At 38.2% G+C, this 26,729-nt stretch overlaps 2 protein-coding genes across 6 annotated transcripts; one reads left to right on the top strand and one right to left on the bottom strand.

Moving 5' to 3' along the window:
- On the top strand, positions 1-8,954 carry LOC124181680 (importin-13). 2 transcript variants are annotated; one of them, XM_046568461.1, is made up of 8 exons: positions 1-481; positions 560-724; positions 954-1,103; positions 2,862-3,118; positions 3,198-4,867; positions 4,950-5,096; positions 5,493-5,617; positions 8,898-8,954. In XM_046568461.1, exons 1-8 carry the CDS (start codon positions 341-343, stop codon positions 8,937-8,939), a joined length of 2,697 nt encoding a protein of 898 aa, XP_046424417.1. In that variant the 5' UTR covers positions 1-340; the 3' UTR covers positions 8,940-8,954. The 2 variants fall into 2 exon arrangements, with proteins under 2 accessions (XP_046424417.1, XP_046424416.1); XM_046568460.1 differs by lacking the exon at positions 8,898-8,954 and having other exon boundaries at positions 3-481; positions 5,493-6,271.
- LOC124181679 (5'-3' exoribonuclease 1) lies at positions 7,319-26,576 on the bottom strand. Of its 4 annotated transcripts, none has more exons than XM_046568455.1 (20): positions 26,326-26,576; positions 24,747-25,187; positions 24,131-24,578; positions 23,710-23,960; positions 21,010-21,143; positions 19,543-19,925; positions 18,228-18,523; positions 17,819-18,093; positions 17,452-17,728; positions 17,073-17,348; positions 14,363-14,526; positions 13,872-14,263; positions 13,156-13,559; positions 12,347-12,448; positions 12,187-12,273; positions 12,033-12,053; positions 10,820-10,969; positions 10,313-10,546; positions 9,760-10,233; positions 7,319-7,635 (listed from the first exon to the last, which is right to left on the bottom strand). In XM_046568455.1, exons 1-20 carry the CDS (start codon positions 26,398-26,400, stop codon positions 7,474-7,476), a joined length of 5,046 nt encoding a protein of 1,681 aa, XP_046424411.1. In that variant the 5' UTR covers positions 26,401-26,576; the 3' UTR covers positions 7,319-7,473. The 4 variants fall into 4 exon arrangements, with proteins under 4 accessions (XP_046424411.1, XP_046424413.1, XP_046424412.1 ...); XM_046568457.1 differs by lacking the exon at positions 26,326-26,576 and adding an exon at positions 25,859-26,004; XM_046568456.1 differs by lacking the exon at positions 12,033-12,053.
- Between the last annotated feature and the right edge of the window lie 153 nt (positions 26,577-26,729).

Genomic DNA, 26,729 nt, shown 5'->3' with positions numbered 1-26,729 from the left:
TCTCCTTAGTATTACTTCGTGGCTTGGACCGAGCTTAACGGCCTAAAAAAGAAAAAGAAGTAAATGGGTTAGGTTAGGTTAGGTTAGGTTGATCCTTGGTATGACGGGTATCCTTAAAGGATATTTGAGTATCATCGAAAACAATGCGTACCAAATATAGTTGAGTAACCGCTGAAGCATCTGTCACCCTTTGCCGATGATGTTCAGTTGTTATAGAAGTCTCTATGAACCTCCCCCACAACCTAGAATAAGCCATGTCATAACCATTAATTTTGGGAGTGATTTTCATTGGAAGTAATTAGTAACCTGTCTTACGAAATTGTGCTGCAATTGAAGTGAAATGGATCGTGCACTCACAGTAGAAGAGGCTGTAATGCGATTCTACGCGACTGGAACCAGTGAAACTCATTCATGGCTCTTACAGATACAGGCATCCTTCGAGGCTTGGAGTTTTGTTTGGGACTTGATCGAACCGACCAAGGTGAATATTTACATAACAGAATTTTCTTGCGTGTCATCAAATAACATATGGGTCATTGCATTACTTCCAACAATCCAGAGCTGGGAAGTACAATGTTTTGGTGCCACAACCCTATACTCGAAACTAACTAAACAATGGGATCAAGTTCCAAAAAATGAATATTTGGTACTGAAGGATCGCCTGCTCGATGGCATCAAGAAAACAGAAGCCCCGATGTTGGTGCTTTCCAAACTGTGTCAAGCGGTAAGGTCCTCTCGATATACCCAACGGATTGTTCGGTTAACTTGTATCACTGGTGACACAGATGGGACACGTTGTTTAGTTCTATCAAAAATTTGCTTCAAATGGAAAATCCCTTTCATCCCTGGCGATAATGTTCTAGAATAAGAGCCCTAAGTGAAATTTATCGCACTAATCTGCAGGGCAACTTTGTTGAGTAAGGAACATTGAACAATATATTTAATAACTTCAGCTGGCCGTGGTTCTCATTAATATTCAAGCATCGGAGGAAGGAAGAAAAGAGAGTAAAAGCTTGGTTGAAGATGTAATCAGCAATTTGTCTTGTGATACTCCTTTAATGTTGGATCTCCTACTAAGAGTTCTTTCCGCTCTTCCTGTGGAGGTAAGTGTCCACAGTGGCGGATTAAGCCTAACCGTCGCCCTAGGCTTGTGCACAAAAGCTGCCCTTTTAACGCAGCGTAGGTTCAGTGAAATGAAATGAAATACTTGATAGATCGAAAATGATTATTATCAGTTTTTATCAAATTTTATTTTTAATTTTGCGAAGCAACCGTATATATTATTCCAAATGATGTGAAAAAATCTGTTTAAAATGGGGATGCGACTAACAAATATTCAGAGAGGGCTACCGTACATCGAAAATTAAAAAAAAAAGAAAAACTTACGTAGCTAAGTTTTGCATTTTTGTTACTCAAAATACATGTTAAAAAGATTCAATGAATAACAAACTTATTCGAAATATAACAGAAATAGTACGATCTAATCATTTCTGAAAAGTGTTGATAGCAATAATCAATTGAAATTCATCGACTGTACAATGTATAAGCTGCGAAGAGTTAATAGAATTAGTGATTGGTATTAACGGTTGTGAAGAAAAATATTGACTAATACTATCTCTGTTCCAATTGAAATATTTTTGTACGCTAGTCAGTCTTTTCGAAATGTATTTTTAGTCACAGAGATGCAAAGCTGAAGTAACGAAGATTAATTTTTCATTTTTCCATGTACGGTAATTGTCTCTATATATTTTCCGAACTCATCCACATTTCACGTAGATTTTTTTTACATAATTTGGAAGAATATTTTCCATTGCCCCGTAAAATTGAAAGACAAAGCGGAAAGTACAATTCAAAAATTAACATTGCCCTACTTCATTAATTTATCGTTTTATTACGCTGTCGATTTCGCATTTGAAACCGGAATCAACTCTCGTTGGTAATAATTTCATCCTTTAATTTATCTAAAATATAAGAAATGTTTGTAATGAGTACACGAATGTGTTCAGTCGATTAATTATTTTTTAGGATTTTTTTTTTTTTTTGCATTGGCTTAAAAATTTCTCTGATTTTTCGAAAAACTCTATTAAATGCATTTCCATTTGTGTGGCGCTCAGCTATTTCCCTGAACCATATTTACTTACTACTTAAAAAACATGTCGCTCCTAAGTTTTGCCGCCCCCTGATTTGTGCCGACCTAGGCTATGGCCTACTCAGCGTGTTGACTAATTTGGCCCTGAGTATCAAATATGTGCATCTGAAGCCAGTAGCCATAGTTATCAGTCAAGCATGCTAAATCTCTTTGACGTAAAATACTGTAACACAGTTTTTCACCAACGGCACTTTAAGAACACCAACTTTCCTCGGAACGCTTTTCCTTTTACTCTCTCTTTTATTAAGGACTGAGAATGCAAAATGATTTCCCACGTAAGCCACGTGTTTTCTCCACAAATGCTGCCTTGACATAGATATATGATACGATGTACAATTACGTAGTTTTCTCAAAATACAACTACTTGTATTTCCGATAGAGCCTGACGATTGATCCTTGCTGAAGCAGAAAATATATATTTACTTTATTAAATTGTAGAGAATACGATGTTGCTCTGTTTCAATGATCGACGATTGTGAGAAGAGTGCATATTTACACAAGTACCAGAATCAAGCTCACATCATTGGATACATTGGTGGCATGATTTGCAATCGGGTTAAGTTGTTCTTACTAGACACGGCATTGACAGGCACGTGTGCACTGCCAGATTATAAGTATTCATGATTCGCTTGTGTAAGTAGGTACTATTCTTTCGGCACAATACCGTATCGTATGCTGATATTTTTATTCTATGTTTTTCTATTTCTGTCAGTTTGAAAATTGTCACGGTACGACGAAGACAAAGATTAGGCAAAGCCTCATAGCCAGCTGGCAAAGAGTTGCCCTGCTACTTCTAGATGTATTTTCAAACTTGGATCACGTTGTAGCTGGGAGAAACAACCAAAAAATATTTCTCCTTGGACTGGAATGTGCATTGTCTTGGCTGAAACTGGGTGAGATTCCTCTTGAAGCAACGAGTCATTTATTCAAGCATTTTCTACAAGCTGCCTTGCATTATGCACCCCGGAGGTATGGCGTCGTTTGATACATGTACACTGTGATAACAGTTCTGTCAAAATTGACATCCTCGTTATCCATATTTTCCCAGAGAAATTGATTTGGAAGCCAGTAGTGGATGGGAGGTTGTTCAAGAATGTTTAAATCTGACGCTGAGAAACCCGGCTTTGGTCAGTACGCCTGTTTTGTTATGGGAATGGACGGAGGGGTTGATATGGTCGGTCCGTCAAGAATGCGGTCAAGCTTTTTATGATATACTTGGAACATTTGGTCATGCGCATAGTAGGACGTTTCTTTTGGCCTTGAGCGGAGAGGGTGATGAAAAAAAGAAATGGGCTGCAAAACAGCTGGTTGAGCTGTTACTGGAGTGTTCAGAGCTGCCCGGTCGCTATCCCACGGAAGAAAGAAGCAGCTGTATACCATTTGGATTCTGGTACAGCCTGCAGGACGACTTTTACGTCCTGGATCCACCGGTTGAAGCTCGGGCATTGCTGGCTTTAAAACCGGTATATGCTCGTCTCGCCCAGGCTTTATTGCGAAAAGCTACGCTTCCCTTGTCAGCGGTGGAAGCCGGGGACGAAGACGACAGAGAGCTTCTCAGATGTTACAGACAAGATGCTGCCGATACTCTGGCCTATTGCTACAACGTACTGGGTGTAGAACTGCTAGAGCTACTAGGTCAAAGGCTGAGTCAACCTCCGGACAATTTCGATGAATGGAATCAAGTTGAATCCACGCTGCACGCTTTCAAAGCTTTGTCGGGCAGCATCGAGTCTCACGAGAGGCGTTATATACCACCTCTCCTCAGCATTGTCTTGTCAGAAATACCCTATCACAGATATCCCGGCGAAGTACTTTCCAGTGCTTGTACGGCGATTGGTGCTTATGCAGAATGGATTGGAGAGCATCCCGAACCGTGGCTGGAGGGATGCCTGAGACTAGTCGCATTGGGATTAGCCCAGGGTCCTGTCACCGCTACGGCAGCTAGCATGGCGTTGAAAGACTTGGCTCGAGAATGTGGCCCACACCTGGCACCGTTGGCTCCGTCGGTACTCGAAACTATTGGGTGCACATTGCCAAACGTGCCACCCGGGGGTTGTGTAGGTCTTCGACTAATGTACGCTGCTGGAAAGTTGTTAAACTCGTTACCTTCTACGGATCTTCAACTGCAACATCTTGATTCTACCCTTGGTCCCTGCGTGAGGCGATTGCACGAGTTGTTGCAGCTGCCGCCGTCCAAGGCTCGAGGTTCCGTTGTTAATCAATTGAAAATGGCGACAACCTTGTTCTCAACATTGGAGGGCCATGTTGGTAAAGCGTTGCTAGACGGGTTGGTGCCGTTATTCAATCGGATTGTCACAGACAGCGAATGGGGAAAAGATTACATGACTCTGGAAGCTATGCACATCTGTGTGCAAAAATCTCTTTCGTCCCTCCCTCACCCAAAAGCCGAGGCACGCCCTCTACTTCTGCTACTCACTACCTCTTACAAGACGACTCCTCACCCGGCGGCTCTAAATTTATTACGTCAGCTAGTTTTAGCGCTAGGCAGAGATTCTTGCAGCATTATCGCACCAGTTTTTGCTGAGTTGAACGGTTACACTTTAAACGGAGTTGCCGCAATACAAACAGCTGGAGGTAACCTGTCCGATCTGTCGGACTTGCTGCAGGCGTATCTTGTTCTGCTTGCGCAAATATGCAAGAAAACTTCTCAATTGTTACTCGACATCCCGCAACAAATTCCTGAAACCTTACGATGTGGTGAGCAAATATTTGATACCCGTGAATTTATGCGGTGGACCGAATTTGTACCAAAGATACATCACCGTTAACACTATTTCAGGAATTGCGTGCTTGTCTCTTCCTGAGGTGGGAATCGCCAAAGCTGCTGGGAGTTTTCTTAGTCACGCCATTGGACAATGCCCACATTTAAAAACGTTCATCGAGACCTTTGGTCAGGAACTAGTTTGTACGATTCTTCGTTGCGTTGGTACGAGAATCAGCTATTTGTTATGATTTAAACTATTATACAGCCACTCAAAGAGTGCGATCCTAATCGTTCCCAACAGTTCAATCATTATCCATGTGCAGAGCGGTCTGAACAATAATTACTCCAGGCGATTGAAAATACTGAAGCCAACAAATGAACTATTCCGGAACAAGTCATCAAATTTCATTATTCAATTGTATGTTACGCAATGTATCATGGTTTTCTGCCCTACTAGGCACCGGACCCTTCTTGAAATGTGCCTGTTATGAGGACGTGCATACCCCTCCCCTCCCCTTCCCGCCCCGTCCCCCTGCCATCGTGATTATTATCATTATGATGTAATAACGTACATGATTTTTAATCCGCCGGTTGATAATTATTCAATGTATACGACAGGTGGAGATGTCGCACGCTGTAGCCTGGAGCCTCACGCAGAAGTTCTTCTAGAATTATGTATTTCTTACCACCAGTGGACTACCCAGTGGCTTCGAGTGGCTTTGTCGAATGCAAACGCTCCTCCGGTTAGCCAAGAACGAAAGGATATGTTCATACGGGACGTGCTGCGCGTACGACGCAATAAAGGACGCTTATGCGACATACTTAAAGATTTTGGTTTGGTTTGTCGCCAATCGACTCCCGGATTGATTCAATGAAGCTTGAAATTATTTCATTTCAAACGTCATACAGCAACTAAGTAGTAAGAATGATCAGTAAAATTGAGATTATTGTCATTGTTATACCATGCTGTATCTGCTGATTCAAATCGTGACATTGTTTGGGTCTGTTTGCTGTGAGATTGGACAAGTTGTTTCAACACGCATCATTTCTGTTCTATATAACTCTGAAGCGTGGATAAAGTCTAGTACCTGATTCATAAATATGTTCAGAATATGACTTCTTATTCAACGATTACAGCATCGGCTATTCAATTAGCCCGGCCAATTTGACAGTTATACATGATATATTACCCTAATTAATTTGTATGGACGAAGAAAAGTCATCTGGCTATATGGATCTGCACACAATTATGAGATCCGGCCAACTAGTTTGGCGAATAAATTGACATGTGTTTTGGTTGTGCGATCCTGTTGAAAAAACAACTGTTGTCCCCAGTTATAATTATATCTGTACGCCTGAGCGATATATTTTGCAAATATACTATATAGCAAATATTAGCTCCTGATTTAATAATTTTTACCAAAGAAAATCGATCCAATTACAGAAATACCGTCGTTTTCCGAGCTTGACCAACTCTTTTCCAAGGCCAAGAGCAATAGAATCATGAGCCAAAACCTCGACCACAACCATGTAATTACCGTCAGTTGTACAGTGAAATATGGGTACTTGGGGGGTGTAAATTTTTATCAATTTTCCGGGGAATTGGTACAGTAGGTGCCAATTTTGCGTAATCCAGTTTTACAAAAGAAATTTCTGGCTTCTGCCGCGGTCATCTATTGCATTCGCAGTGAATATAAAATAGTGACCGCAATCGGCGAGCCAGGGTCGAACAAAAATTTAGAGATAACTTTTTATTCGGAAAACTGAATCGCTAATAACGAATTTGTATGATCGACTCTAATTGTCATTTGCCGAACGGCCGCACGTGGGATCATATTTCTTTAAATTTGATTCAGTAGAACTCGAACTGCATGGCCGGGTAGAACTGATTTCCGCTACATCGGTTCTCTGCCCTGGTATATGTTCGTTCGATATTTAATAGCCTCAATTATCAGGCTCTAAATCAATCAACTTTTTTCGTTATGCACAAGTTGCAGAGCAGTTTCCTCCATAAATATCTTTATGTACCAGTCGACTTGCTATTTGATTCGCGAAAATCGTAAATCGTCTAATAATGTCTAATAACTAAGAACGATCGCAATTCGTTCAACTAATATATTAACTACAAACAATTTGGATTCAATAATTCCCATTTCAATGGTTGCGTGTAATTGCCGTATCATGCGCGCGCCGTTATTATTGTTGCCAATTGTTGTCCCAAGAGTTCACGGGTGTATGCATGAAAAAGAATCATTCAAATAACCGTAACCTGAACGTAAGGATTGTGCATGCGTCATATACTGATGATCTTGTATACACTTCAGATCGCCGAATACCGAACTATTATACACACTTTGGACAACCCGCATACTGAATTGTGAGTGAACTGAATAATTTTAAGGAACAACGTACCTTACTTTTAAGACATTCTTAAAAAACACAAATATTGTAAAGTATTATTAATCGTTTGACAGAAGAAATCTGACATACCAGCCATGTAAATAATTCAATATATTTTGTCTTACAACTATACACACGATGAATGAGACCCAAAGAATTGAACTGCTTCTCAATGTCTGTCACTCGTATATTATTTCCGTTATTTTGATCCGGCTCCATTAGCAACTGAAACAGAGCCAAAATTGGCAGCAATTCGCGATCTCCTCTGCTTTGCCGATTTTTGTTGATGTTTCAGTGAATTCTGGAGCCCATTTTGTATATTTTGTGGCCTTGGAGTGTCTGTTGTTTTTGACCCGGTTACCTGGATTCAGAGAATTCAATGTGTGAAAACCAACAATTACAATAGAAAAGAGAAACTGACAGCAAGGCTGCACATGTTTAAACCGTCCGCAAAATATGATTATAGGCTCGGGGGGGTGGGCAATCATTTTAGGTGGACATAAAACCATAACTTAACGGTCATAATCCATAGTCGACACGGTAATTTACGGAGCACCAAGGGCAGCTACATTCATCCAGATAACGGTTGGACATGATCCGCTAGCATATATTGATCTTGACTCGCGATGACGGTTAAAAAGTAAATGAAGGTTTTTTTTTTCTCGTCACAATTTTTCTGAACATATAGTAAACCTGTGTCAAAAATGAGACCAACAACGGAATTGTATGGTCAAACAACGTTAGCAAGCATATCGGTAGCCAATGGGTTAGTTTTCAGTTAGCAATTAAATTTATGTAAAACTTCAACATTTTTCACAACTACGCACGTAAACGTGTTCCTATCTATGGGAGAAGACGAAAATGTTCACTCTAAATGCAAGCAATCAACTTCCTTGCAACCCACAGGACGAACTATCGTTTGCCTTTGGCGATATTGGCATTGGATCGATTAAATTGGGGCCCTCCATTTCGATCAATCCTTTGAACTGCAGGACAATTACTGTTTTACGTTTTTATGCGCGTCATATATTTAAGGATTGACTAACCGAAATACTTTCCTGACCTGGCCATGGCCGTTTTTAATTTCATTTCCCTCTTAGTATGTTATGGGGTGCTAAAAAACTTGAGGTTTGCAAGGTTTCAATTTAAGCAGAAACAAGTATTGACTAACCAGTTGAAATACTCGTGGCATAATCTGGACACCTGGTCGCAAGACAGACAGTTATAAAAAAATTATCGAGTATAGTACATAAGAACGTAAACGCCCAAAGAAAAAGAACAATCAAGCGTCAATGCAATATGAGAAGATTAGTGACTAACAGCGAGCTACACATAGAGAAACTGAGATCAACACAACAAGCAGATTACATTTCATAATACACGAAATCCTGATAGATTTACGAAATAGTAGCTTTCAAACATTAAAAATTGAACTCAAAAAGTGGATACTCGAACACGGTAGAAATTATTATGACAACATAATCGAATGAATACACACATGTTTAGATACCCGTTACTGTAATATGCACAAACGAATAGTAACAAAACATCACATTTGTATTTGATTAGATAGAGAACAAGGAAGTATGATGGTCTCTCATTCCTTTCCCTGCCACTCCCCAGCTTCCAAACAATACAAAACAAAAATATCACGTTATGTTGTAACCCACATATATATATACAGCATTAACCACCACATGATAGTCGAACCAAAACCCGCTGATACTCTTGAAAGGTCTATTAGGGGTATCAAGAATATTGTAAGAAACAGAGAATGTAATGACCCTAAACTCAACCAAAGTGAACTAGTAATCGCTCGATTAGTGAAATCACAGTTAGCCATTATTAATTTTCGTGATATTTACCAGGTGAATTCATTCTGAAAAAATAAAGGAGAAAAAAATTGAGCTTACGGCGCAGATATTTTTTCGAGAGATGCTAGCAAATTAATATGAATTCAGAAATCCCACCAAAACCGGAGGAGAACCTGAAAAGATTAACAAGAAAATGTCTTTCATCGTGATTTGAAAATGAACTGCAAAATTCCCATGCCAGAGATTTTCCTTTGTTGGCTGATTGTTTTCTTGATTTATCTGTTATTGGAATAGAATTTTTTTTCCTACTTAGTTATCAATTTATTGTATCTTCGCTCTGGAATCAACATTTTTGTTCACTCGCTAAAAGCATACTATATGATTTTCATAAAAGTTGATTATTGCTATCGGTGATTTTCATAATCGACTGATCGCTACTGTGCTAATTTCTTTTTTGAAATGTAATACTTGGCTGGTGATGTCCTTTATGAAACCTTGAAATATACCATAAGGAGAATGGAATTGAAAATGCTGAAGGTAATGGCGAGATTGAGATATCTTAGAACGCTCTGTGTATTCACCTAGAATAATGTTGTTTTTTTTTTCTTTTTTTTAGTTGCTGGCGAAATACTAAATTACACAAATATTTAATGATAAATGCTGTATCGAACCTTTGATGTGGTTTCTTCATTAGTTTCAGTTTCTTTCCTCTCTTGTTGCTTGCGGTGCAAGTTGTCAATCAAGTTTGCAGTACCGGTTATATTTCTTGGGTTTGCACTGCGATGCTGTTTCTGTGCTTGTAGCGGTACAAAAGCGGCAGTTTTTCTCTGCTCAGACTTGTTATTTTCGGTTCTCCAATTCTTGGAACTATTTCCAGTACCAGGATGAGGTCTTTGCTGAGGTCTGGTCTGAGAAAATGTTGGCAACAAACTCGAATTATTTGGACTTTGCGGTACATTTGAACTACCATTGAATACGCTCATAAACGGATTCGGCACCATCATTGGTGGCATTGGAGGTGGACCGTTTATGATTGGTCGAATATTTTGTGGATGTATTGCCCTGTGACGAGTGTTGTACCACTGCTGAGGAGGCGTAGGTAATATATTGACACCTGGGTCTGGTATATTGTTCAAATCCAATTCCTGAAATTGAAGCACGGTATTTCGTTAGAAATTTCAATTGACTCTTGAGTTTTTCTTCCAATGATGATGTTTTCCTTACCGTATACGCTCTCTTAGCGGCACTTTCAGCGGCGAGTTCCCTGCTCTGACAGAACTCACCAGCGAACGTTCTTCCATTGGGTAAGAAGATACGTGCGCATACGAAGTTAGTCTCTTTGTTCGGTGAATAACTGTAGCGAGGCATGCCCATACCTTTTAGTTGAAAGTATGTCAACAGTTGCGAACAATAGGATACTGTATTCGATTTTTTAGTATTTTCCACTTGTCTGGCATGCTATAAAAAGCAGTTATATTATCAATCAATTGCTAATACCTGATAGAAAAATCACATTCTGGCATTGAAAAGAAATCTTAACATCTGTGCAGGTTTTAATTTCTACATATTTTTCCCTCTTATTCTTTTTTATCCGATTATGAGGAGTCGTTGCTTCACACAATATCTGTAAGAGTCTAATTTAGTCGAAACAATTTTACTAATTTCGAGTTGAAACATAGATGCAAAGATTTCATTAAATGCCGAACGTGTTGTGTGTATACCAAAACGTACATCGAATAACTGTTGTACCAGAGGTGGTGCATCTGAAGATTTAGATAATTGTGGGAATGCAGGAGGTTTGTTGGATGATGCAGTATTGTTTTTCGAATTATCATCTGAGATTTTTAACATCGCTTTCAAAAAAGCACTGGGATCTTGAGGCTGTCATACATAATCATTATTGTTAGAGAATTGGTATTGTTACCTAAAATAGAAACTAAGAACTATGCTATGTAACAGGGTTATCCACTATGTAACGTCATGCGTCAGAATTTAAATGGACTAATTTTGTTTCCGTGCACACTCTCCTGTATCTGTCAAAAGATGCGACACCTCCAACTCCGAGTGTTTCTGTAGTCTTAATCAATTTGTTAGTATTGGTGAAATTCTAGAACCGGCATACAGCACATCGCATGCCGCATCCACCAATGTTCGACCGACGCCCCTTTCAATTTCCTTACCGATTTTTCACTACACTCTCCGAGGCAGAAGTAATACTGGACATTGTTGCCAGTTTTTCACCCAATACAGTTTTTACAATATAAAGTTTTCGACTATGCCACTTTTAGCTGATAGACATATTTACGTGTGTCTGTCTTCACCACATTGTCAATGCCAAATGTGGTTGACAGATTTAAAAACTCTAATCGTTGTTGTAGGGTTCAAGACCTTTTGTGTTCAAGTCTAGTTTTCAACTGTCGCATGCATGTCTGGTATTCTATACTCAACCCTGAAATATGCTTGAAATCAACAGGTCTTGAAACCTAGTTCCGAATCTCTGTAGAGATCACTGCGAATACGATCAACTTTGCTCCAACCTTACCGGTGCAATTTTCAAAAAACATATAGTCAAAATCCTGGCTCTGATCGCGATCGCAACAATTCAAAAAGCAGTCATCGCATTTATTATAGTTGCAAATAGAATATTCTGCATTTCATGAAAGTGTTTCGTTATTCTGTTTACTATAGAACTTTCATTCGAGTAAAACTGCGTTTGGTGTGAAAGTCTCTGATTGAATAGATAAAAATGAAAAATCAAAGTTTAAAAACGGTAACAATAGACACGACGATGGAGAAATGAAACCAACATCGGCGACATCTAGTTAGAATAATATTACGATATAAGGAAATTTGGAGAAATGGTAGCTTAGGAAAGATTTGGAGTGAGGTCGAGCGCATCTTGAAAAGCCGCCTACGTCGGTACTATTTAAGTCTTGGTATTTACCCAAAGGTGAGCTTCCCTTGGCTGCTTGAGTAGCAAACAGAAATGGTTAAATTTTTCACTTACTTTGACCAATTTCATATGTACCGTTAGTCGCGTATCATCGACGAGTAGACGAAATTTGTATGTAAAGTTTATACTATAAAATCAAACCCACCGAATTGGTCACAGTACTCGGCGTTTCCTTCGATTCGGTATTTGGTGTCATTGGTAATTTCTGCTGACTGTTTGAACCACTGGACTTCTAAACAGGCGTATATCACTGGTAAGATATTTGAGTGGTATCATTAACGGTTGCACCTTGCGACAAAACTTACCTGTAACCGATGTAACTCGTTCCACAGAGCTTGAAACTCTGATGATCTTTGTAAAGATTGACCCTTACCATCCTGTACAATCTGTGCTGTTTCATTTTCAACCTGTGTGCAATACGAATGAATATAGGTGTGAATATACATTTATAGTATCTATTAGCTTTTAATAACCACTGTGATTAAATTTTTAGTGTTTCAAAAATTGTAATCCAGTTTAAATATTGAACTTAGATTGAATATTTTGAGCGACAGAATTCAACTTGTAATGGTAATTAAGAGCTTCTCGCGGTTATGGACATGATTTCAGCGAGAAATAAAAAAAAAAAACCAGTCGTCCTTGTTAAATGTACAAATCTACGTTCAATGATGAAATGTCCAAAATCGCCCAAGTGTATATTTTGAACGGAGGTGCTACAATTTCCCACAACAATGCGGGCATTAATCAATATGATTATTAATTACATGTAATATCTGAACTATGGACAAGGAGATGAAATGGCTAACTTTGTGTTGACAAGTAATGTGAAATGCCCTGTGGGTAAACGGTAATGTCAGAACATTGGGTATGTAATTGGGCAAGCTCGAGAGGTGCATCGCTGACACAGAGACGACTACTAGCACGGTACGGATGAAATGATAGGAATTCTCTGGGAGGCCCAGCCATGCGAGTACAGACGACCCCGTGATATACCGGGATTGTCAAGCGATAAAAATATCTGGTTCACATTTGATCCAACTTCAATGCGGAAGCTTGAAGTCTTGTTACTAATCTCTTTATACAGTTACTACACAATATGCATCCATATTCATACCTTAGAATTTGATTGCTCCTGCGATACCGCTCCCCGTGCTTTGCTCTGTGCGTTGACATTGTCCTGGACATTTGTCTCGGCGGTAATTTTGTGGTTGAGTTGTGTTTGATCACTGTTTTTTTTCATTATTTTCATCGGTGATACAGGAAACTGCATTTCACCCTTGACAAAGGCTGGGGCAAGGCCACCCTGGCTGTTGAACAAGGCAAAGGCACTCGTATTCGAACGAGAGGTATGATTTCGGGAATTCGAAGGCGACCTCCACGATGACGGTTCGGATGTGTCCACATTCGATTTGCCTGACTTGACATTCTCAGCTCGAAAACCATGGGACAAGTTTATGAAATCTGAAGGAGCTAGCCTATAACCGCGATTGGCTGAGCACATATTCAATGATAAACCTCCTGTAATAATAATCATTAAACCGTACACAAATCATATTAGAAGTTGAAAAGGCTTCTTATTCATACTGTGTCATTGTGTGCAAAGTGCCTGTGGGAGCCTGTGGTAAACAAATCGGCAGAATCTGATATGCGTCATCAAAATTCGTCGGCGAACCTGCCGTGCGACCATTACAATGAACATGATGGCTTGTTTACAACAGCCCCCGTGGGAACTTTACGCAAAATGACACGGTGCGTGTGAAACGTGACGGATGCACGCGTCTGAAATAACAAGGATAATGCAGTTTATGAAGCAATGTATGCAAATCTTACCTACGAATTCCTTGTCGAATACAATGTCGTACATTAAATCAGAAATCTTTTCTGTTCTCTGTATTGCAAAAATTGTACCTCTATATCCAAGAGGCACGGTGAAACTTTCTCTGACACTGACAATCCTGTCATAAATTTTGTGTTGCGCAGTTGCATCGGGAGGGAAGTTACCCATGTGAAGACTAGGCTTGAACAATAAATGTGGCTTGACTTGCATCATTACGGTCTTCCCGGTTGGGGAATTTTTTTGGGATTCAATAAATGCATCCACCACTCTTTCTATTTCCTCAATATCTTCAAAATCCAGACTCTCAGTCCCGCAGTTGCAGCTTTCGATGTTGTAAAACGGTTGTTCCTTCAACCAAGATGATACAGCACTCACCGTCATACACCTACATTGCATTGATACATATATATTTTAGGTACAGGGGATGGTATCCTTAATTCTTCTGAAATTTGATATTGATAAATTTTTCAAAAACCAGTCTTACTCCGGTTCTGTAAACAACTCATCCTCGTAGTAGATGTCATTTGTCACGTTACTTGCCAGTTTTTCAAATAACAAAGGAAATTTTCGCATGTAAGCACGTATCAAGTCGATAGCCTTTGTACTATATAACCACTGGCCGTTAACTTTTTTCGTATAACCTGGCACCTATAAAAAATTGGAAAGATTTATAGAAATCGCGTTGAAATAAAAAATTCTCACGAATCCAGTGTTTAGTACCGATTGCGAGTGCGGAATAAAATTTTTGCACAACAGCGATCGAGAGAAAATAATGATTTTTCTCTACCGAAGATGGCGTTGTAGAAATAATTTTTCCACTTGTAATTCGTAGATACAACTATTTCACCTGATCGCACAATACACGGATATCAAATACTATAAGCCTATCTCCAGACTATGTGCTCTCGTCGATTTGTTTGATACTGCTGTGATAAAAAGATTCATCGTTACTTACAAACTTGTTATCCCCGAACATTACGGGATTTATACCAACAAAAGATCCACTGCAACTAATCTCACAGTATATGTAGAGGATATTATGCATAGGTTTACGAGCATGACCTAAATTAATTCGATATACGCAGATACGGTGAAAGCCTTTCACCGTGTTAGTCATGATTTGCTAGTGTACAAGGTATTCAAAGATGTGTTAAGGGGATCATAGATTAACTCGTACCTATCTAGCAGAACTCGGTAGGTAAAAATTAAAAAATCGGACTGCTCCTTTTTGTTATTTACATTAATGATATGAGCCAGGTAATACTTTATTCTAAGTTTTTATTACTAGTAGTTGACTTAACAATCTATGAACCTGTGAAATCCACGAAAGACGCGATGCTCCTGCAAAACGACGCGGATAGTGTTTCTGACTGGTATGAAATAAATGGTCTTTAATTTAAAATATGTAAATTTATGTAGCGTTATCAGTTCTTCGAAATCCTCCAGAGCATATTCTGGGGGTATAAGCTCTACTCATCACCATTAGCTCATGTTACTCGGAATGAAGATCTCAGATTTGTATTTGACGAGAGGTTGAGCTGTATACACCATGTTGACTACGTGATGAATAAGGAGTTGAAGAAGTTGTGCTTTATATCAAGAGTAACGATTAATTTCAAGTATGCCGAAATGATGGTAACTCTGTTCATTATGTTAGTCCATTCAGCATTGATCTATGCATCCACTGTTTAGTCTAGCTGTGTTATGAAACTTATAGTTCTTTCATCGAAAAGAGTGAGTTCCTGAATGGCGTTGCTCTTAAAATGAGCAAATCTATGTCGAGATTGGAGTACGATTACAGAGAGACTTTGCGATATGTTAGACTGTACTCATTAAAATCATATCATACTTCGTCGCTTTAAGTTAAGTAGCATCAAGTCTCAGCATTTAACTTTCGATAATCTTCTTACTTTTAAAATATTAAATGGTGATCTTAGTTGTGACTTCATCGCTGATTTGTTTGTAGTAAGAACTGTTGACTATCCGATTAGGAATCCTCGTATACTTCGCGAAGACCTAACAGCATATAGCAACTACTTATATTTTAACACAAGTCATCGCCTTATTCGAATTTCGAATGAGCTATCCCTAAGCATTCGTTCTTTAGATAATCTAGAATCTTTTAAACGAGAAAACCGGAAAATTAATCTCAATATATCATAAAACTCAACACTTAGCCTCACCCCCTATTATATTTCTGTTATTTCTGTATGCACTTTCATTGTACATTTATTAGCTAGCTACCTACACTGGTTTTAATTTTGACGTGTACAAAGGGATTTGAGTTCGTATAATTTATAAATAAATAAATAAACAAATAAATAAATAAATAAATAAATAAATAAATACTTATACAGATACCGTATGTACCTTCAAGATTTTAAATAACATAGTCGATTGTGACTCTGCCCTGAGCATATTCGAATTTCTATTGGGGGAACGACACTTATACCTAGCTCAAGTTCTGGGCACCTATCAGATCAATTGAGGCGCAACGCTGATCGGCCTCTGAGAGACTCAGTATGATCTGTAACGAAAACTCTGACTGGGTTGCTCTCTTTCGCAGATCTATTGGAAGATTCATAGCACTGTGCAGAATAAAACTGTGGGTTTACAAACGAAGTATCCCCAATATTCGTAGTACCTAATTACTAGCTGGACCGGTTGATGTTGAGGATTGTTTTAGTTCTACCGTGTGATTCCTTCGCCATATTCCACAATTCACTCAAATTTATACTAAATCTGTCTATTAGAAACGGGTCACTGCACGATTACTAGTTATCATCACTTACGAAAAAAGCTGATTTATTTTTGGTAAGACCGGTCACTTTTATAGTCTCTATTTCTATTCGTACGGATATTTTTTGATTACACGTCCAACCGGAATTAATTGCTTTATATGTATAATGGGTTCAAACCCATGTACTCAATAAATTAATAAACAAAAAAATAAATGAATGTAGGAAAAATGCAATGATCCGTATAATGGTATAGTATGACTGATTGTGTGCGAGCGGTGTCTGGAAATGGGCTATTTATCTACTGCAGAGAATTCAAATGTCAAGAAGCTGTGGTGATTTGAAGAATCAATCTTTCGATATTCTGCAAGTAATAGCAATACCACACTCAGTTTTCGATGGTTTGATGGTAAATTTATCGGGTTATTATCAAACAACTTAAATGTGATAGGATACCTCTTGGTTTTTTTTGTTAAATTTCAAGTTGAGTCCCAAGTTACGCTTCGGATTTTCTAATTGCTCTCTTGGCCCTTGCATGACGTAGATAGAACCGGTGATGCGGCTCAGCAAGTGGCTATTAATTCCCAGTCTTTGAGCCGCTATACTGCCGTGCATGTAGCGCGATTTTGCGTCTGATTGTGATTGTTTTAACAAATCCAAGTTTGGCTCCTCGGTGATCCACATGGCTAACTTGACTCTGCCAGTTTTCGTACTAGTACCACCTTCCGAGACCTATTTGAAAGTAATGATTTAATGCCAACTAGTCATGTAGTAGGTAAATAGATTTAACAACGACTCGTTATCAACTTAATTCATCGTAGCATTTTCAGCCTACCTCGCCCATAGCTCCGTAATGCGGGTGTCCCAGCATAAAACATATGCTCTTTGGTGTAAATACTTCCCCAATGTTTTTGTACTGTACAAAGCTAGAATCGTGTACGGCTATATCACCGACGGTTGCCTGAAGTGCGAAAGCTGACGGTACGTCGCTCCATTGTTTTTCCAAGGACAATTTTCCTTGAGTGCCAAAAATATAACGTCTACCCGTCATCAAGCACGCATGCACTAAAACATCCGTCTCTCCTACATCAATTCCCAACCGGTTCATGTAACTACAAAAGATACGATTAATGATACGTTGCGAATTGAAATGATAGCACACGCTATGAGTGTATAATATGTATCCCAAGTGCTGAACATACTTTTCGCTAATCGCCCTCTTTGACTGGTTCCATTGGACGGATAGAGGCCCTCTCATCTCTTCTTTTACTATAGTTTCATTTCGATCAGCTGACAAAGTGTATTTCACCTCACGATTGGATACAGCCACAACACGTGCCTCGACCAAATGCGGCCAAGAAACAAAAATACTCGTCCCTAGTATTTGGCCGGCCAGGTCAGCCAAGTTTCGTGCATCGGATGGCACGATTTGTAGTATCATATTTTCACCTCGTGACACTTGTTCGAAAACTTTCACCTAGAACAAGTAAAACGTATATTCACAGACGCATTGTGTACGACGTAGCAGATATCATTTGTCGCGGTGTGATAAAACGATCTCTATGATATTTGCTTTTCACAGAAAATGCTCAAGCTTAAGATTTTGAGTACCTTGGCTTTGCGTAATTCAGCTGTGTGATTAATGTGCTTCAACGTTGGAAATCCTGGGAAGTAAACATCCAGTCTTATGCCTGGACATAATCCCTTTACTAGTTTTTCTCTTGGTACAATAATATCTTCCCACTTGATTAGTTTAAGCTTTGCGTGATTTGTAGATAATTTAGGAAAATACTGAGGAGCTTCGTATAAACCCAAATCTTCTGTGGTATGGTAATAAACGTACATCGGCCCATGGGAATTTCGTTGTTTCTCATCAGGTGTTAGCTTAGCGTAACACGGCTCCATTGCTGTTTTAACATTTTGAGGTTTTTCATTCGTTTACGTATTGGAAATTATTTAATTATTGATTTCAAATTTTATTGAATATATCCATAAAAATTATATATTTGCATCTACAACTGTAAGATTATTGTTTGCGCGTTTGGTTCACTCTAGAAATGCTATCGGTAGCAATATTTTTACAAAATGGTTCACAAGAAACTGCATCACTCAGCATCGATTGCAAACTTTTGTCAAAGTGGAGAACGAGGTTGTCGACGGCATACAATAAAAATGCCTGGGGGTAAATTCCTAACGGGAATTGGTATGGATTTGAATTGTATGGTGTATTGGGAATGGGATAATGCCTTAAGTAAAAACGAATATTCTTGTTAGGCTGAATTTATCGACGTTTGTAAACTTGGCTTTACAAATGACAGGAGCTGTTGAAATGCATGGCCTGTTCATTTCATTTCTATCAAATTTTGGATTCAATGGTTTTCGTGGCTGAAACATTGACGTACAAAGACTAGAGACCATCACATCAATTCCAGTATTTTAAACTTGCGTAGTAATTAAATCGGATTATAATTCATATCACACAAACGGCAGAACTGTTGGCGAGCTTTATACGTTTCCGTCCAAAGATCAGAGTATTGTCAATTTTCAAGCTACAGACATTTACGGGATCCACTTTTCGACCATCGCATTATAAATAGTATGCTAATGTAAGACTGGGTGACCATCAAGGCTGTCAGCTTTTGCTGCAATTTCCTCAAACGTCATATTGCCTACTGTGAATATTTGCTCCACAGACTCCTCTAGGTCACTTGAGATGGTAACATAAACCCTTGGGGTCCGATTTGACAAATATTTACAGTATGCGTGTGATCGATCTTTCTAAAAAATTTTGTGTACTGCCCTGTGTGCATACAAATACAACAATGAATAGAAATGACATCCATCATTTTATGTTCAATGTATCAGCTGAATAATTGGACTACAGATAATATTGTTGTGTTCCAAGTATAGAAGGGTTTTTGGTTACCTTCCAATAAACTTGTTTCTTCGATGAATGGAATAAGGACGACAGCCTCCCACTCTTGCCGTTTCCCATTCAAGTCAGTTTTGAATTCAGCTGGATAGTAATCTATGATCGGTGACTGTTCGCCAATCATTAACGATTCAAAGGGTTTTGGCAGTAATGATCTACTGGCCGCTGGCAATACTGCCAATAGCTGTTGAAAAGGTAAAAATGGTCGGCCCATGTCAAATTCCAATTTCAAGTCTTTGAAACCCTTTATATCGGAAATATATGGCGCGTAGTGATGCGGATAATACCACGACCAACTGCAACACCCGTTGTAATAATAATTCAGATTCCACTGAATCGCTCTGACGTAACATTCCGCTTGCGATTTCAATACATCTCTGAAATATTACAAGTCACTTATTCATCATGGCCACACGTTTAAATTGACGCGAAACATTAATTGATATTGGTATAAGAACAGGTCCCAATAACAAATAATTGATTGCCATGCGAGTTTACAGATCGTCAACTTGCTAAGCAGGAATAATGAAACGCGACTTTTTTGTGAGCCACCCTTAATTTATTATAACCCGTCAATATGAACACTCAATCGTTGTAGAAGAATAGATGATCCACACAACTGTTTATAACGGAATGCAATATGTCAAGATCTTTTGTCAGGTTGGCATTCTTCTATTCATGTAGTAGCCATGGCACGTCAAGTTGTTCGAAAAAGCATAGTGACTTCACGTCCGCTGCTTGACTGAGCTGTGCGATAAAGATGAAAACATCCGATGAAGTTTGCAATTTCAATAAGATGGATCGGCCAGATTTAGAGTCAGTCGAGGTCAAGTGGGAGAAAGGCTGTGTAATGCGCTGATATTTTTTTGCTTAACAAATCACCAGCCACGACATCGATTTAGTTTGGTGCAAACCCAAGTTAAAAGTGGAAGATGTAGCCTTGGCATTTCTTTAAATCAAATATACTGCTTTTTATAAAAAAAATGATTTACTTGCTAGCTGCGAAATGCAAATAAGGCTTACATCCAGTATCCCCATAGTATAAGAACCCTCAAAATTAGTATTATTATCTTTGCAGTTGAGGAAATGGGAGCCTATATGCCAAGCATATACAGGTACTGTCGGTAAACGGAAATACACAGTGACACCCTTACCATGGATATTCCCGACACGTCGACACTATCGGACCACCTATTCTTCTCACACCTTGAGTGTCATGATTTTCAAGATGAATTCCTCAAAAGTTTTTCGTAAGAATAGGAATTTAGGCGTAGAGAATCGTAATTAAAAGAAATTTAACCTGTCATTCGTTAATCGTATCATATGTGGGAATACACTGTTATTCTGTAAAATTTGTAAGATAACCTATTTTAAACACAGGGCTCAGAGTTAGTACGACGCCAAGAAAATTATTATTAATCATCAGCAAATTTATGTTTCCAAATAAATAGATATACATACGCATCGACATTTTCATATTCCAACTTGTTCATATAATAGTCACGCTTGTGTTGGATAAATTCCATGTTATAAACGTCGTTATCCGAATCGTCATCCATGTCTAATGGTTCTTCTTCATCAGAATGGCCCGAAAACTGTTTGACAATAGATTTACATTGAAAAGTTGAAAGGAATAATATTGATACATATCTTGCATTTTACGTCAAGTGGCCGACTTTTTTGAACAGTCACCGATTTTCATCCCTATTAGGTATTTTGTACTACTAATAGATATAAGTCTCGAAGCCAAGCCAAAGGCCACTGTGTGATTCTGTTGACTACTTAGCAAACGTGATAGAAATGCTGGTTACGAACAGGCTGTTACCATGGCTCATGTCCACGTTGTTTGAGGAGCAAAGCTTATTTGTCTACAGTCTACTTAATTGTTTATGGTGATTTTTATAGATATTTTCACGTTCTTTCGAGCTCTTGTACTTACATTTCTACCTAATTTCAATATGGTATTAAAAAACATAGTCATAAGTTGTACATTTATCTTTCAAGTATTCCACCAATTTTCAAATTCTTGGTTTTCACTTCTAAAATGGGCTAAAAATATGCCCAACATATGACTCAAGCGACAATGTTGTATTATTCTTTGTTCAGTGACTATGAAAAAAAGGAATCCAAATTAATTAAAGAAACTTGAACATTTTTTTCCATTTTCTAAAAGTTTAAAAGCACCTCCCATATTCACCCTGATTGGCAAAGTGGGATTGTTTTCCCTTTGGTTGATATCTCTCTATCTAATAAAAAAGTTTCAAGCAAATGAACGTAGAAAAAGATTATAATAACAATAGTAAAAAAAGATTATAATAACAATAGTAAAAAAAAGATTATAATAACAATAGTATACGCATGAAGTTGGCGGTGGGGTGAGATGCCGAAAACAAAACAAAAAGCATCTAGCAAACCCTTTGACAGCTGTCATCGGCTGTTTATGACAGTCTTTGACAAATATCTTTATAGGTATCTGTTTCTGACGCGCAAAAAATGAACATGCAAACGAAAATTATCAAGATGATTCCCGACGGGAATTGTCTTTTTCGCGCGTTGGCGTATGGTGTATACGGCACTCAAGATCGACACGCAGAGGTGAGACTGAGTATCGTTTCAAATATAGTGGATAATTAGTCTACATTTGCGGGTTTTATTACAGGTAATGAGTCAAACGGTGCTGTGATTAGGTCACCTGGTGATTACAAATCACATATGAATAAAAATAGAATATACAGGGGAGAAGCAGAATAAGCTGCAGCTGCGGACATTTTTAAGATATGTTTAATCGTGTATCGCGAAGAACAAATTCATTCACACCGGATCGGATCATAAAATGAAACACAATTCTCGCTACTCTTCACCGGCGACGGAGACAGTGGACACTTTGATGTCTTGCAGTACCAAAATAAAATTCAGATAGTGAGTAATAAGTGTGAAAAGTAACAATCAAATAATAGTAAATCTAAATATATCACCAAACAGTAAAAAGGACAGCCAGGATTTACGATGACAATGGAGAAAGGAGGAGTTTCAAGCAGCAGACAAGGCGATGAAGATGGCGGATGGTCGGAAGTATCACAAAAGAAAGAGGAAAATAAAATTGTAAGTGCGAAGAACCAAATAAGCCATAGAATAATATCCATCAAATATTCGTATAACCAGGTAAGAGGACGACCAGGATCGATGTTGACCACAAGAGAAAGAGGTGTTTTGCGGAATGAACAGCAACGCAAATATAGAGAAAAAAATAATATAAAGAAGGTGATTTTGGAGAATAACCGGCAGAGCGGTAGCAAAAATAATTCAGCGAGTCAAGGAGATAGATCGATATCAATAGAGAAGGAACACCAATTATCAACCAACGAATGGAAGCTTAGATTGATGAAAAAAAGAAAAGTAAGCACAGAAGGAATTGAAGTGGACAGCAAGTGCAGACCTGTCATCAAATCAACATGAAGGAATTCGCCTGTCTACTAGATAATGCGTAAGGAAATAGTGAGGCGCGTAGCGCAGAGATGGGGTTGGCGCGCGAAGCGCGCAGGGGCGAAGCCCCTAGTTAAAAAAAAAAAAAGAATTGTGTACTGAAAAAAAATTGTTCTATAAGAAAAATACTCGACATGCAACTCTGGATGAATGCAGCTCTTTGGACGTGGGTGGGTAATTTTTAACAAAATTTTGTCAATTCGAATTTTTTATTTTTTTATTTTTTTTAGTAACCACTAGACGAAGAATAATCCCAATTGTCACTTGGTATGTATGTTAAGCATATTTTTAGTCTATCTTAGGTGAAAAGAAAGAATCTCAAAATGGCCAGAGTACTTGCATATCAAAAATACAACTTTTCACAGCATTTTTTAATACCCGTATGTAAAATAAAAGCACATTATATTCCAGCAAATTTTACGGTGTTTAGATGTTAGAACCCGGTGTAAACAAGCCATCGAGAAATGAAATCTGAAATTTTATTCGAAAACCGTAAAATTCAGTCCAATTTGACAGGGAAAAAAGAAATACACGCGCGGATCCAACAACGTATAAAAGAGTTCTAAGCAAATACTAATGAAATCCCCACAATGAAACACAATAAGAAGCAAAACTGCATTCCCTACAAGTATTAGCATCGATTTGTGATTGCGCATTCGAAGAACAATGTTTACATACCATATTGTAGGTAGATTTAATTAAATCTTCCAAATCTTTATTTCCCGGATTTTTTGCTGAGGCTTCTGACGCATCTTCAGAATTGTGATAAGTGTGCCTTTCCGTTTCATTTGGCCTTCGACCGGTCTTGGATTCGAAATATTTTAAATCAGCATAATGCTCTGCAAATTGTTCAATATCCACCCGACTTAGACGTTCCATTAATTTTTCAAAGCGATCCAACTTCAAAGTACCGCCCTCGTTTATGTACCCTGCAAGACATTGCATTGTTGTATCAGCAAATATGATTAAAGAAGCTCGATTATGATTGATTATTAGATCCGTTTTAGCCGATGACGTCAATCAAGGGAACTGAAAATTTAGTATCATGTTGAGATAAACAATCATCAAAGCTACCGGCAAGCAGAATTATTGAACCAACCGTCCAGGGTAGGCAGCACTTCCATGTAAGCCAAGTATAAAATTGGCAGGGCACCGTTAGCGATATGTAAATTTGGCAAATTTGGAATAAAATCGTTTCCAACCAGGAAACCCATTAGTACCCAGTCATCGATAATTTTCTCAATGTCATAGTCAAATGAAAGTTTATCCTTAAGTGAAGAGAACTCGTGTTCGATATATTCTCGCATTACTGACAAATGAAGAAGAAAAAATGTGGTTTCCTCAGGCGTGGACACTCGCTTCTGTTTATTTCCAAACTTTATTTCTTCCCTCAGCAAGGAGAAATGAGGTTCGTGCGTGCACAGACCCAGCATTATGAGATCAGCATCCAAACCGTACAAGCAGTGCCTTGTGTTACTGTCGTAATTCGATTGAGATTTAATATATCTAATGTAATCCATGATTTTGTGCTCTCCTTCACCTGGTGTCTGAAATAAATTTTTAGGTGAGGAAATAGCACGTCTCGTCAAAAGAAAACAGTTAATCATGAGAATTCCAACTGAATATATTTCAAAACAGTTGCGCGATATGACATATTTATTTTGCATGACACCTGATACGAAAGTCTGTAGAAAAAGCTAGTGGTATGCAGTAACCTCATGTCCGCTCAGTATCACTTTGCACTTCTGCCAAAGTTTGTCCGTTGTTATTTTGTAGGTGACAAAATATTTGAGTTGCTCATTAAGACGTGTCATGAATACAGTTCCTGGTGTTATACAGTTGGAGTCAAATCGTGCCTCCTTCGGAAGTACTTCGCCCCTTTCCTTCGCTTTGGCTTCTAAAACCTCAGCTTCTTTAGCCGAGCGAAATCTGCGGCCCCTTTGTTGATTCATCTTAGCACGTGGTGCTACACCGTCGACCGCCATAAAAAATAGCTTTTGTGGTTGAATCATGTGAAACAATATTTCAATATAATGAAATATGTCCCGAAATATTTTTTCTTCCGATATACGGAAGTGGGGATCCAAGTCATTCGGATGAGAACATATGTGAATAATGCCATTCATATCCAAGTATAAGTTGTCATATTCAGGTATCTGAAAATTGAAAGATATCGTTGAAAAATGATATGCTTTTTTGTAGAAACTGTGGCATATACTCTTAGAATAAACTTTGGATAGCCGACATCTCTACCAAGGTCAAAATTGAAACCTAGTATATTCCTGCCCAGATACAATAAGTTGCAGCCATTTGTAATAAATTACATTACGCCTGTTCTACTTATTTTTTGCCCATCTGCGAGTAATTATGAAAAGATCTGATTATATTACATGATTTACTGATTAAAGTAATTACGAATTTCATTGTTTTAATGTTTTGGAACATTCACAAATTTTTGGATTATGACAGTCCATGTCATTCAAAATAATTTGGCTTTCGGCGATAAAATTGCACATGCAAGGAATGTTTCAAAAAACTCATTTTTCAATGAACTGCGTCAAACACTACAAGCATGTACATTTTAATCTTAGAAGGCTAATGCCATTTTATCTTGATGTCATACATGGTATATTGCCCAAGTATCATCTGCACTAAATTGAACAAAATAATATTCATTTTCAAATCTGAAAATGTCTTCAAAAAAGTTGCGGTTGTAAGATGTCTTTCACATTATTACAGGTTATTGAATTTTTGTCAACCCTTAGTTTACAGAACAGAAATTATTTTGCAATATTCATCCGTTACATTAACATTATAAGACTTTAACCTGACAAGTCTGCAACATGCCTGACACAGACTTGTTAGCTCCGATGTCGAGTAACAGATTTTGTTACGATAATGTTCTGAGGTCGGCAGAGTATTCAATCGCTGCGATAGATTTCAAACGATATAAGCTGTTACACGACTGGAATCAACAAGGATATCTGATTTATGAATCATAATCGTGTGCAAGTATCGGGCCAGTTTATTGAACCAAGTATTTGTAATCTCTGTATTTGGACATGGTATGAAATGGACTGATCACCAGTATGCAAAAATTAAGACCAACCAATTTTTTTTTAGAAAACAGGCTGATTGAAAAATAAGATCTGCGATATTTGTGAGAGCATGAGATCAGCTATGTCTCATTCATTTCGTTCGAGAGATAATTAATGTACATTTGTAGATGTCGTTCGATATTGTGATTTCGTAAGAGCATCATAATTGTTCAATTATAAACTTGTATGTACACACCTGATATTCCCTGACAACCTCGCTGAGGCATGGATATCTTTCGCTCATATACCTGAAGAATTTTGGCACGCCCATTTTTATGCCTCACGTAATGCTAAATTAGTATCAATCGTAAACTTACAGTTAGCACGCTTAAATATTACTTTGATGGTTCACATAAATGTATTTTATATTGATAATCACGTAGAAGACGTGAAACATAACCGTGTGTAACACCTGACCAGATGCTTAGGGTGCCACCACATGGAGCGTAACTTGCATATTGTAGTGATTCTGGTAATTTAAACGATGTTACGCCATTCACATGAAGCGTATTTCATTTTGCGCGTCATGCGTAACTGATACAACCAATTGTAGATCAGACCTTCTGCTGTACACTCGAAAGGAAATGCTACGCAGATTTT

Source organism: Neodiprion fabricii, chromosome 4 (assembly GCF_021155785.1).
Source record: "Neodiprion fabricii isolate iyNeoFabr1 chromosome 4, iyNeoFabr1.1, whole genome shotgun sequence".
In the NCBI taxonomy this organism is placed as follows: Eukaryota; Metazoa; Arthropoda; class Insecta; order Hymenoptera; family Diprionidae; genus Neodiprion; species Neodiprion fabricii.
Note: the sequence above shows the minus strand (reverse complement) of the source record. Positions and strands in the feature narration are given on the sequence as shown.